The sequence below is a fragment of the Conger conger genome, chromosome 3, assembly GCF_963514075.1.
Source record: "Conger conger chromosome 3, fConCon1.1, whole genome shotgun sequence".
Lineage (NCBI taxonomy): Eukaryota > Metazoa > Chordata > Actinopteri > Anguilliformes > Congridae > Conger > Conger conger.
In genome coordinates, this window is record NC_083762.1 from 56,415,028 (window position 1) to 56,429,623 (window position 14,596).

The 14,596-nt window shown below is 37.6% G+C and overlaps 1 protein-coding gene across 4 annotated transcripts in view; it reads right to left on the minus strand.

Annotated features, from left to right (window-relative positions):
• LOC133125045 (dachshund homolog 1-like) overlaps window positions 1-14,596 on the minus strand; it is a 101,251-nt gene that overhangs the window by 10,684 nt on the left and 75,971 nt on the right. For 2 of the 4 annotated variants that reach the window (XR_009708377.1, XM_061236743.1), the window contains exons 4-6: window positions 13,052-13,224; window positions 11,864-11,999; window positions 11,353-11,487 (exon numbers count right to left, since the gene is read on the minus strand). The exons of 1 other annotated variant lie outside the window; for it this stretch is intronic. Coding sequence is in view for 2 of the 3 variants with exons in the window: in XM_061236743.1 (XP_061092727.1) it covers window positions 11,353-11,487; window positions 11,864-11,999; window positions 13,052-13,224 (444 nt within the window). In the remaining variant the exon portion in view is untranslated. The remainder of the gene's footprint in view (window positions 1-11,352; window positions 11,488-11,863; window positions 12,000-13,051; window positions 13,225-14,596) is intronic. One more of the 4 variants, XM_061236744.1, reaches the window with a different exon arrangement.

The window sequence follows — 14,596 nt, forward strand, 5'->3', positions numbered from 1 at the left end:
TGCACTGCTTCATCTGATATCCAGCTGTATACATGCATCGAATCACTGTGGTTAAATATGTCTATTAAATGCCTTAAATGTAATACATCAGTGACTTATCAGCATCTCCAACCCATGGAGAAAAATTCTGCAAGATTTAGCAAAGAACTAAACTAAATAAACTAAAATAAAAGTAGTGCCCACCCTATTGGGTAAAAATGGGTGTGGCCAGGCTTCAAAAGCCACAAACATAAAGTTTCACATTTAGTCTCTGATCTGCATTCTATTGACATGCGCCCTTTTTTCACCCAGAATTAAGTGCAAGTTTTAGGTTCGTTCTTCTTGCACAGTTTAGTGCAGTGCAACTGAACTCCATGTCCTGTGGGTATTTGCTCCTGCCGTGCGCTACACCACCTGATTTGACTGATTATTTTACCTGCTTCATTCAGAACAACCAGGAATTTTCCCCTTAAATCTGTTACCAAGGCACTGTGCATTTTCACCAATCCTCACCCCCAAATGTATGTGGTCATGTGGTTTATGTGCTAAACCAGAGTGCTAGATTTCAGTGAAGATATTGAATGAAGAATAAAGAAAACCAAGAAAAAAAGAAGACAAAAATGGCTTTTTGCTTGGAAAACCTAATTGTCACTAAACCTACTGTAAACTGTCATTGAAAAGAAGGGCATGTGAAACCAGGCCTAGACTGTGTATTGCTAATGTTGCACACACAAATATTTGTCTTGGACGCTACTGCATAAATACAATACATATCACACGTATTTGGATTAAATGCATTAACAGGTTAAAATAGGACTACAGAGCAGCACTTAAGCCTGCAGCAAACATGTACAGGTTGATGTGTTGCCACTACATTAGAGCATATTTGAATGTTACGTTTTTAAGGAAAAGAAAACATTCAAAAATATTTGAGAGGCAAATGATAGTCCAGCTTGCAGTAACATGCTCCATAAATCATGAGCTTGAAACAATTGACAACCGTTCTATTTCATCCTCAAATATGGTTTATCAATACGATATGTGACCTTCAGAAATGATTTAGAGCATCAAGCACCGGCACATGTCTTTAATGGAACATTTCTATATTTAGGAACGTTTGTGCTGAAAGCAACTGCCAGCTCTTTTCCCTGGAACAATAAGCATGTTTAGTTTTTTGGCAAAAGCATATTTTCTTTCCAGGAATGCATCAACTAAAAAAATCAGTACATCTCTGCACAAGCCCTGAAATGAACTGCTTATGTGTTTAGACAGAAAGCATGATTGTGGATGATGATTATTCAATGCCATCCTCATTTATGGTCAATTGACTTGTTACTTCTGTGCAGAAATACAATATTGACTGTATAGCCTGGGAGTGATGGTGATTTATTTACAAAAAAGGCACATCAAAGTATCTCATATAGTATATCAACCAAGTATATCAACAATAATTAATCCTGATAAAATAATTTTGCAAAGATATAATCACTTACTATCATTTACTTTTACTTTGGTAATTCAGAGATGCTATATCCGGTCATTGTACATACATTTGTTTGGCATTTTTATTTTCATTTTTCTACAGAAAGAACAACATCAACCAACATTATAACATTCCAATTGTGAATAATAACATGCATCTCAAACACGATAATTGCTTTTGTTTTTTCAAAATTGTTTGTGGAAGTTTAGGCTCTTCAGAAGCATTGCACTTATGTATATACACTGTAAGACCAACTACTAACTAACTACCTGCATAGGAACGGTTAAACATTGAAGAAAGAAAGGACTGAGAATAAGAAAAAGAAGAAAAAGATGAAGGCAAAGATGATGACAATATGACATTTCAGCTGGTTAATTAATTAATTAATGTTCTAAACCCCTTGAAATCAGTTCATTTCAAATGCATCTCAAGGAGGGGGAGAGGGTATAAAACAGTAATCTTGAATAAAATGCTAAGATAATTATCTGATATTCAGTGCATTATTTCCCAATGGACAGTGGCAACCGTGCTGTGGTCGGCTAGCTGTCTTTAAAGGCACATTAGAGCTGAAACCATAATTCTGCTACTTGACATCTTGAAATATCTCCCACTGTTTTGAAACTCTGAGACGTACTTCCTAAAGTATAGTTCTTATTGCTACCCAGGTGAACTGGGTCCTCCTAACCGCATAGCAAATGTGTTAAGGTGCTCGGTGTTCACTGCTACACTTGCCAAGGCTGCAGGCCCTGACACTTTAATAACATCCTCCTGTCCTCGGAGACTAAATCACATTACACTTTTACAGGGCTTGGTGAATATCATACAGAATACAAATTGAACATTCACCATTTAACAGATGTCATCCGAGTTCAAGATTTAGAATTCAGAACAGCCAGAGAGGCCCAGCCTCAAAGGCTCAATCGCTTTGGTGTTTGTCAAACCCTCAATGACATCACCTTCCATCTATCATGCCGGTAAGGGGCAAAAATTGCCTTGTGCCTTCCAGGATATCATAACTCCATACACATTTACAAGAAAATGCCACACAGTGACACTATCTCTGAGCTGTCATACAGAGGTGCCACTTAAGATCTTAATAAAAGCAGTTTCAGAGGGCCCCTTTGTCAGTGACAAATTGATAAACCTTGCAGGCAGAGGAGAAAATGTGCTGTGTACAATGATTTGTAGATGCAGTTTGTTTCATCTAATGGTTTTTTTCAGTGTTTTTGAGTGCGCAACAAACACGCACGGAAATCATCTCGCTAAATGAACAGATATATAAAATGGCAGTACGAGATGGATAACAATGAAACAATGGGGAATTTGGAAAAAATCTTAATGTGAAATCCTGAATCCTGAATGTGAAAATTGGATAATTTACAAGTAAATTCAGCTTTTAAAAAAAAACCAGAATTTTTTTATGATTAATTCAAAGGCACCTTCAACAACATGGTACCCTCCTGTAACCTACCTCGCTAGCTCAACAAGAACGAACTACAACTGCAAAACAATTGTATGTCAATATAACCTAACCAAAATTTTTATATTCCTGCTTGGGCATTCTTATAAAATGTAACCAAACTAGTATGACAGTCAATGTCACAATAATCACTAATTTACTGTATATACAATTAGAAATGTACTTGATGAGTCTTAGAGGTAAAACTGACCCATTAGAATATCCCAAGATGCATTTCAAATGTGTGAGTTTCACCAAAAAACCCACAAGGCCTCTCAGCTGATTCCCAGAGGTGAAATCAGCTAAGCACAGTACAACCAGGAAAATAATTGAAGAGAGCTCCAAGGAACCCAGGGCACCATTTGGCTGTGCATCACCAGTGGTGTCCTGATGTGTATTCAACATGGTGAACATTAGCTAATGTTTGCGAGCATGAACATTTTTTGTTTGCAGGAAGATTTGCCAACAGTTTGAAAAGGCAGTGCACATAAATAAAAAATGACTATCAAAGGAGAAGTCAATCGTCATGTGCCCTTTTGGACACAGTATTAAGTGAAGGTTTTAGGTTCATTCTTCATGGACAGTTTAGAGTGCTCAGCAAACTCCACTCTCAAAACTGAGCTTGTAACATACAAATTTTACATACATGTCACATATAAGGAATATGCATCCAATTTTATGAATTAGTATAAATTATAAAACATATTCCTAACTTGTATATATATAAAACTAAAAAAACATGGGTAACCTGAAAATAAATAAAAAATTTCCTCCTCACAGTCATTACCGGTGAACAAAATGTAACCTTCATCTGAAATCTATCAACAATTACCATTAAAAAGGAATGCCACGATCAAGCTCCTAGTTGAATGCATAACAGAACTCCTCAAAGGAAACAGAAACAAACACTGAGGATATTCAACCACTGACACCGGGAAGATACTGGCCCAATGAGTGCTGCTCATTAGACCATTAGTTTCCATTTGGCCTGCCGCTGTGTCGCAAAACGACGGCTATTTCATTCCTTCGATTAAAAGGTTATGACCGTTCAGTCCGATAACACCAGTCAGCACTTAATTGGATGCTGTTCTAATTATTGTGATTCTCAATGCGTGAAGGAAGGCCTAATGCTCACCATGTACAGTAAAACACTTTTGAGCACTACTGCATGTCCTTGTTAATGGCGACTAAGTTTCTCTCATTGGACTATGGCTCAGAGCCACGTTGTGACATAGGATAGGCTGGAAATAAAAGCAACGGAAAAGCAACGTGAATTTCAAATTTCAAAAAGTTAAGCATGAAGCCGATAACAGTTAACCTGAGAGGAGTCCAATGTCAAATCGCTGACTGGCTTGTTGATCCTGGACCAAATGCTTGGAATTGATCTTGATAAAGGCTACTTGTGTTCTTTTTCCCCCTAATGGTCATGCATTTGGACATCACACCTTTAGCTGCACAAACACATTTTGAAATGGGAGATGAGGTGAGAAGTGTAATCGGAATCTTTCACTTATGTGTTTCAAAGGCGTTAGAAAACACAACGAGTTCTCAGGCATAAAATTAGCACCAAGACCTTAAAAGCTGACATTTCGCATGACTTTTTAAAGAGTGACAACCTCATATTTTCTGAGAGGATATCATTAAATTTCAACTGCCCTATGGCTAAACTCTGCCATTTCTCACCATTTCACCATGTCACTGTGCTCACCCTTCTGAAATAATGAGTCTTTTGTTTTGCCTTAATAAAATGAAATATATTCTCAAGGCCAGCGTATGACTAAGGCACAGATGGGCAGAGCGAGGATAAAATATTCATGAATCTGTAGCTGTCCATGATTGCTGCGCACAAAAGTATCACTCCTGAAATATTCAATATTCTATGAATTACCAGCAAACCTTAAACAAGAGAAACAGCCTTTTCATCAAGCCAGCACAGGGAAATGATCAATGCACAGACGGATCAATGCACATGCATGGTGAACACACACACGCGCATGCACCCACACACACACACACACACACACACACACACACACTTTGAATTGTTCATTGAGTGCTCATGCTCCATGAAAGAAAGAGGTTTTTTTATCACAGTATTTATTTTCTTCCTATTTAGAATGCCGAATAATATTGACTGGGGGGTCAGTCCTATTGCAACTAATAGTACAACTAGGCCAGTCATCTTTTAATCATGAACACTACAGTACTGTAACTAACAATTGCATTTTTAAGTGAACCTATCATTTGTTAAATTGATCTAAAGTTGAAGTAGCTTCATATTTGCAATATACAATAGGTTCAATGGTTATTTGCAGGTCAGACCAAGGTCAATTTCTTAAGGGCAGCATCTTGCCACATTTCAGATTTTTTTTAAAGCAAGAATATTAAGTTGAACACATACAGTATGACATATTTCATAGTGGCAATATGCACTCATTTTTGGTTGCTTTTCGTGACATTGGTAAGTGGCACACTGCAAATCCCATGTACTCTTTCAAATATCAACCATGTCACCTGTGTTGTGACCAAATTCAATAGCCACAAAAACAAAACTAAAAAAACAATAAGACCCACAGAACTATTCTGATACGATTCTGCGATAATACCAAAGCCTCCCGTATCAGGACTAGCCCAATTTATAATGGCATGACAGTTAGTGAAATATGTTTCAAGTTTTGACTTGCTAGCAGGTACAGGGCTGCCAACTTCTGACTGTTATAAAGCATGGTATTCAGATCTTGTAAGACAAATGAGCAATGGACAAGCAACATCATCAGAAACCAGGCCAAAACATTAACCCAAACTTACCCAAAACGAGTTCAGACATAGGCTATTACACTTGCATATGCAGTTCACTTTTATTCCCGGAACTTCAATTTGGTTCCCCACAAAACCGAAAGTAATGTTATTTGGCTTGCATATGCACCCTACCAGCAACAATATGCAGATAAAACTTAGATTTCCAAGTTAGCATGGATAGCTAACTATCTAAACTGCCCTACAAAAGTAATAAGCTAAAAGATAAGGTGTTAAGGTGAACTTAACTGCAGTGCACCTGCATCAGTCTGTATGTTTTTCTGTTTTTGAAGACTTGCATTCAGATCGTTGATTGAATTACCTCTGTTAGTAGCCTGAGCCAAGGTTGAAGGGTCCAGGGAGTATTTCAAAAACTGGATTAGTGAGCTGGATAACTACACTGATTAAAACAGTTCTTTTTTTACTTCAGTCCATGTTCCAGATTTGGGAGGGTTCCAGGTTTTATTTAGCGCAGTTATCTAGCTAACAGACTTTTTTTCCACCAAACAATTCTTCACCAAACTCGAGAAGGCTAGTAATTCGCCACAGCCTGCAATTTGCTGCCTTCTTCCATGTAAGTGCTGCCACAGATACTTTGATTAATGATATGTCAGCTGGTAGAATGAGCTGCAATTCTCATAGAAATTAATGGGAGCAACAGTTGGCAAATGTGTCACTCATTGTGAATGGCCGCACTATGGGTTATGGGTATCTCTGGTGCTGCACTGAATACGTAAACTGCATCACTTCCTGTGCCTGGCACCAGCCTAGTCCAGAAGCTGAAAATAATGTTCGCTAGCAACCTAAAGTTATTCCTTTCAGGTGCAACATAAGTGCAATCACAATAAAATAAATAAACAAATAAATAATATAAAATAATTTAAAATTCGAATAAAAAAATAATATTATAAGGCACTCATTACTTAAAAACTTACGTTTATTATGTAGAAGCTAAGATAAGCACGTGCTGAAAAACTACAAATGATGTGGCTTTTCTTTTATCCACTGGGATACTATTCCATAGCTTAGGCCCATATAGTACACTGAAATCCATCCATTTGTTTTTGACATTGTTTTAGGGATGGATAAACCAATTGGAGACAGGACCTTTTTATGAAGCCCAGAGAACAGAGCAGTGCGGTAGTCTAATCTGATGCCGATGACAGTATGCATGTTTTTCAGTGTCATTTTAAGAAGGAATGGGTCTGCCACTGGCAATATTGTTAATATGAAAAACTGGCTGGGAGAGGTGGAAGATGGAACAAAAATGATGTGTCCTTCTGTATCCGCCATTGCACAGGAATAAAAATAAATGCTAAATGCAGTATTTTTGACATGGGTGGAATTTGTCAGCATTGCTATAGAATGAGATTTCATTATTAAATACAATTTTCAACTCACCAGATATGGGTCACTGATTACCGAATATTTATTGCCCTCTTCTAGCCTTAGCAGAGGAAAACATTTTGCCACATGTAAGACATTTTAATGGAAGACTTTCAACAGCATCCTCTTATTAAAAAAATTATGAATAATTCCTGCTACAATGCAGTGGGATATTTATATAATATAATATAATATAATATAATATAATATAACAGTATAATCAGTAGTACTTGTTACATGTATTCAATGTGATTGCTCCTACACTTCATTAATATCTTGCACAGGTTTATTCCAAATGATCATGCTGAAATATACAGTGTATTTTTTTGTCAGCATTGCACGTGAAGAATTTCCTGTCTCCTCAGAATAGTACAATATATTATTTTGAAAGAACATGTAAAAAGGAATCACTTAGCAGAAAAAGCCTTGATTGAAGTAGAAAAAGAGAAGTTTTAAAATGTATATTACACACTTGAACAATTACCTCTCTGTTTTTATGAGACACATAATTTGAAACCAATCCAATGCAGCACCATTCCAATGCGATATTATATTTCCCCAGTTACAATGTTTAATTTATTTGTTACATAGATATGATTTGATGAACAGAGATAAAGCATTAAAACATGATAATCAGATCCATTCCGCAAGTTTTTAGCGTTTAAGTGGCAATAATGAGATTAAGCATGGCCGTGTCGTCAAATGTGCTCCATTATAAACATAGAAGTTACAGCACAAACATTCTTGGATATCAATTCCATCAGAATTGCTGCAAACCAGTCTCACAATTTTAGCCCATGCATCAGATATTGCATGACGACAGTGTAGTACTTGTATCATTAGTTTCATGCCTCTCACTTACAGTAATGCTATTATCATGATTACTTTGGTTATTAGCTAGAGTAATGCCTTGGTTACTCTCAGTGTATCTCTGTATGATTTCTCTTATCTCACTGCATAAACGTGTGTGTGTGTTTCTCAGATTGCCTCGTTTATTATGATAGCTTCCTTGTGTAAATTGTGCTGACTGCTCAGCCTTGCACAGTCCTCATTAGACTAATGAAAACCCTCACAAAAAAAGAAAAAAAAAACAACTTGCCAAATAAAGGTCTGAGGTTATTATGAAAATTACAACTCTGGGAGCAAGGAGAAGCTCTGTTCATTAATTCATGCTCAGCAAATTGCTAACTAATTTAGTTACACACCTCTGCATTAATGGAGTGTTTTATGAAACTGTTTTCCACAGTCTGAGACCTTGGATGCACCGATTGGAAGGCTCAGAATTCTAATCAACTGAAGAGACACATTAGCAGTTTACTATCAAAATACTAATGGCAATGTTAAATGTCAAACAATACACATACACACACATACAGAGACACAGGCACACACGCACACACAGCTTGCAGTATGCTATCCATGCATACTGTAGTTTGTTTTGCTTACATTTTTATCATTAATTTGAGAAATATTTTTCAGCAAAGATGACCATTCAATTACCACTATGGGACTATGAAAAATCATAATTACTTGCTTGAACAAATCACCTCATTAATTATAAAGATGTTTGAGCACAGACGGAGATGTAATTTAACCTGCTGAATGTCAAGCCAGTTGAAGACCAAGATGAAACAGTTGTTCCTCTAGTACATGGTACATTGAGCTGGTCGTTTTGCAGCAAGCCAGCTCGGTAACTGCATTTTTGCCATTGTACTTGTATCTGGTGAAATGTCAGGAGGGGATGTCATACGAAAATGGCAAAATATGATTATATGCCCAAGACCTGTCCAACCACTATAGATAACAGTACAGTATGAAACAAGTAAGATTCATTTGGAAGCACCTAGGTTTTATTCAATGGTTGTAATTGCTTATATTGCACAACATTTTAATGTGAATAAATACACTCACCAAGCACTTTATTAGGTAGACCTGTACACCAGCTTGTTAATGCAAAGATTTAATCAAACTGCTGATCTCCTGGGATTTTCACGAACAACAATCTCTAGAGTTTGCAGAGAAAGGTGCGAAAAGAAAAAACTTCCAGTGAGCAGCAGTTCTGCGGGCAAAAACGCCTTGTTAATGAGAGAGGTCACTGGAGAAGGGCAAGACTGGTCAAAGCTGACAGGAAGGTGACAGTAACACAAATAACCACACATTACAACAGTGGCATGCAAAGGACAATTTCTGAACACACCACACATCAAACATCTTAAGCGGATAGGCTGCAGCAGCGGAAGACAATAAGTCTAAATAAGTCAAATAAGTCAAATATACCTAATAAAGTGCTGTAAAGTGTATTTAAATTGACTGATAAAAGTATTTTTTATTTGCAGACTAATTTAATTAGCATATTTTACACAAACTGGCCATGTTTTGAATCCTCAAATGCTCTTTTTCAAGCACTTGTGTTTTTTAGCACTAAAGCCAACAGAGACCCTGCCAAGGACTTTTTATATGGCACTGGATTGAAGAACCGCTGCTAACAGTCTGTGTTTACAATGTTTACTGTGTTTAATTGTACTTCAAAATCAACTGTTTGATACATTGTTAGGCTCATGGACATGTGAGCTCAGCAATAGCAAAGCACCTGGTAGACTACGGAAGACAGTAGTGGATGACTGAAGAATACTTCAAATTGTGAAGAAAAAACCCAAGCAAACGGATAAAATGGTAGGATATGCTCTTCATCTGCCCCTTTTATTGAGGATGCATCAGATGCATTCTTGCCCAAGGTGAGCAAACCTAATATCCCACCATTCATTGCGAGATGACAGAAAAAATGAGCCAGATATGCTCAAAACATTTGCATTAAATACTGCTAAAATCTTTCTAAGAATAAAGACGAGGCGAGAAATATGTATAATAATTGCCAAATCTTAGCTAATTGAGCCAAGTTGGCTGAGTTAGTTAGTGGGTAACGTGAATGAAATGCATTAGCTAACTAAAAAAACAGCGGGTGAAAAGGACATTTTGTTCACTTTAATATAGCCGAAAGTTTGTCTATAATTGGAAATTATACCAAAAACCATAGTAAAGTAGCTTTACAAATAAATTACATACACAAGCTGGAGACTAGAGACTGTCAGGAAAGGCTGCTACTGCCCGGTTTGTAGCGGTAGTCCATGCGCATGTCAGAAGCACTGTTTTATGTGTTCTTGCAAAACCCTTCTCATCAAGAACACAAGAACGTTCTTTCATTTTTGGTATGGTGAAACCCCCAGCATATCCTCAGAGGGTTTCAAATGACTGAACTAGTTCCTTTAGTTCTTTCATGCCATTCACTCATTTATTTGTTCATGCAAATTGCAATATGTAAACAAAAAGACATATTTCAATATATATTTGCACAATTTAAACTTTACAACGAGCTGAAACAAGTTCCTTGCATTTCTGACATAATCTCATTGCTGGTTGAAATTTCTTCCTATGTGGTACAGTGGTTTCTTGTTTCATTTTGTGCTTCTGCCTTGGGAGATCTGCCGGATGGCGGCACATCTTTTTGCTTGTTTTTCCACAATAACTATTTGTTGTTCACTAATGTGTGCACTTGGTTCACCCAAGACACAACCAATCTCTGCAATTCTTAAACTGCTATCCTTGGGTTACTTATGGTATCCCTCACCATCTTCATTACTGTCCCTGGGGATAATATGCACCTGCATCCTCTTCCTGGCAAGTTTGCAACCAGTCCATATCTCTTACAACTTTTTATGATGTAAAGTGGTATGTTTAACCATTTATGTATTTTTTGTACCCATTACACGGCTCATGCTGGTCAATTACCATTTGCTTTTTCTGAATTGACAGTTCTTTGGCTTTTCCCATGCTGATGGTTGACAAATGGAGTTTGCATGCTTGCACCTCATTTTTTATACTCTAGTGGAACAGGAAGCAATGGAATGACACAAAATAGTTCCTTTAAACTGAGATTAACAAGATTAACGTCCAATTGTATTGTCAATTTCACTTTGATAATTCAGCAATAATTCACAACAGGCAGCGGTATAGAGAAATTCTATCTGTACAGTACACCTGTTCATTCAATAAATAATTTTTAGATGTTGTCTACGCTTCCATTGCCAGAATCGCGATCTGTTCAAATTTCTCAAACTGCAACAAAATAACCTTGATAATTTTCCAGACAGAATTTGCTACAGAGCCATGTTAAGAATTTAAACGGAATTGCAGGCCAGAAAACAAACTGTCAGTTCGTAAAGTTAATATGAGTGGGTAAAAATGGTCTGACCTCTTTCAGTGTGTGACTTTTTCACCTCGTGTCCCATTTCATGAGTGGCGAGGTCCCCCTCCTTTGGGCCAGGCAGTGTGCTTGATGACAGCCCCACGGTGGCCTGGGACAAGGACAGCCCATTCTGGTGCAAGGCTGAAAGTGGACATATGATTGGTTTAAAAAAGACTGAACTAACACGCAGTCTTGATCAGTCTTTTTATATGGAGAAGAAGACTAGCTATATAGCGATCTGGCAAACTAAACATTTTGTTATTAAGGGTAAAGTTCATTAGACTAAGCAGGGAACAATCCACTGGAGCAATTGCTAAGGGCCTTGCTGAAGGGCTCAACAGCTGCATCGATCTTATTGTGGCTATACCAGGGCTTGAATCACAAACCTTCCGGGTTTCTGGGTACCTTAACCACTAGGCTACAGGCTGACAAAGCAAATGCCGCGCAAAAAATCAGCTATGGCATAAACAGGACTATTATTTCCTTGTTGTGTAAAGGTAGGAATGAGAAAACTTACGTATCCTGTCGCAGGAGCTCTCTGTGTGTGCTGGAGAGCTGGTCATACTGCTGCTCTGGTGGGAAGATGCATGGCTCCTTGGTCTTCTCCCATCCTCCAGAGAGGGCGCTGGAGAGGGGCTATCTGGAACACGTTCCTTATATCCAGATCGAAAGAGCTTTTAGCACAAACATATATCCTTTTATATATATGTAACTTTTTAGATGCACTCCCTTTCTGGTAATCATTGCGCCGACGATTTTGTTGTTGTTTGTTGTCTGGTTCTCATGTTGATAAATGCCAATAACAGACTAAAAACAAGACTAGATACTGAAAGCTTTCTTATACCTGCACTAAGGAAGCGATTTAGATGCACCTGACTAATCAGTAGCAGCTGAGAAGACAACTGTCCAAATACTTTTGGTCCCATAAATTGGGGAGACTGTATAAAAAGGGATGCAATTCCTACACAGAGCACCCAATATGGATGTAAATACCTTCAAATTAAATGTGACAGTCTGACTAACCTCATCTTCATTGTTTCATTTCAAATCCAATGTTCTGGAGTACAGAGCCAAAACAAATGTCGCGGTCCAAATACTAACAGACTGCAACATTTTGTTTTTAATGCTGCCAAATCAGTTAAATATAAAACACTAATACATGCCCTTTGTAGAGTTCCTTTGAAAACTAATCTAAAATGAATGTGTATATTCAAGGAATGATATTAAACATGCACAGCCATGCCCTTTCACTTTGATTTTAGACAGAAAAGACTCTCAATTATCAGAACTAATGGAGACCAGTAATATGACCACATGTTCACATCACAGAGTCTGTTGAAGGTACAATAGGTAATTTCGGCGTTCTAACGGTCAAGAGAGGAATTTCAGCAAGAAACACCCTCAAACCACAACACTGCTTATCCCTCCCCTTTCTCTGTGACGTTGAAACCCCCCCACACCATTGGCTGTGGCAAATAGAACCTATTTTCAATCAATGAGCTTGAATTATTGTACAGCTGTACAATGTTTTGGTCTGTCAACTGTATAGTTTGAACCCAAATGTAAAGACTATAAACACAGGCAGAGGGTGAGTCAACATGTCAGTGAGTCTTTTTCAAAGATAGGAAGAGGATTTGTAACAATGCTTTAACCCAAAAATCTTACCTATTGTACCTTTAACTGAATAAATGTCTCTGTATGATACCTTTATAACAGAGGTCACCATTCGAGAGGGTGCGATCTGGACCTGGGCAGCCGCAGCCATGTTTGCGAAGGTGCTGAGGTGGTTCATCTGACTCATTGCCATGGTGACAGATGCAGGAGGTAGGCTGACTGGAATTAGTGGGTGTGGCATCATCATAAATGGAAGTTCTAGACCTAAAGAAATGAGATTGTAACAAATACAGGGGATGTATAGTATAGCTTCTGAAAACACAGACTCAAGAAAATGGTCAAACGAAAAAGATATTGGGCCAGTTACACATAGCAGGATTACTGAGTTACTGTAGCTGGATAACTGCCGGAAGTAAACATGGAATAGCTACTTCAGTCCATGTTCCTGATTTGGGCAGCTTCCGGTTTTTACTTAGTGCAGTTATCCAGTAATCAGAAATCCTGGTTTGTGGAACAGGCACCTGGTTATGAGTACGTTAGATGTTCTGTCAACATCTACCAACTATTAATGGCTTAAATGTATCTATACATATTATAATGCGGCAATCTATACACATTATTAAAGCCAATACACAATGAATATACAAACAATATACTTAATCATTATTGCTATTAAATATTAATAAAATGACTATCACTTCAGATCAGTGATACTAAAAGAGGAATATGTATTGCCTTATGAGTTTATGTTATTAAGTTCATTTTAAATAACTGAAAGACAAATGTTCACAAATTCCTGACAGTGTGCAGCATAATGTGAATAATACATATAATGTATATAATATATATTCATTATACATAGGGATTCTGCTCTAAATGACTGTATTGGAATTAGATCATTACAAAAGCAATTATCCAGATGAGTACGGATCAATGAGTAACTAGCAGACTGTTAGGGCCTCAGGTTTCACAACATACCAGACAATCCAACTCCTTACAATAGTATTCTTGGTCATGTTCTGAATCATACCAAATCCATAATGCACTTGCAAATAGAACTCAACATGTTGTATTTAATAAAGTAATCATTTAGACGTGCCATATTTGTTTCCTAGAAAGGAGGTGCAATCGAGATATGTTTTAAAGAGGATTTGGCACAAGTCACCACCCCTGCCCTGAACCATACCATGAACGGGGCTGTAACAAAACTGGCCATTTAGCTCTCCGCAGTTTGAGGAGTAAAAACCAGGCCTTGAAAAAAAAACTCCATTGACTAAATTTCTCTGTCAATATTTCCTGTCCGGTAAAGAAGAAAACAACTTGAACAACCAATGGACACATGGCAAAGGAAATTAGGCTTCAGAAAATAATGATCATGAATGGTCATGAACAAATGGAATGCAAGCTCATTCTCCACAGAAGAAAACACCTATTTCCATAAGAAAGATACCATGTGGGTTACCAGAGCAGAACATCCCATGTCATTAAAACGGATAGGAGATTAAAACTCGGTGGGAACATAGTGACGCCTCATGACTGCCTCTTTTGTAGGACAGGAAGAATCTAAATCGATCACAATTCCCATGCCTGGACTCAATTAAATGTTGCACCGAAACTGATCACAGACAAAAGCGAG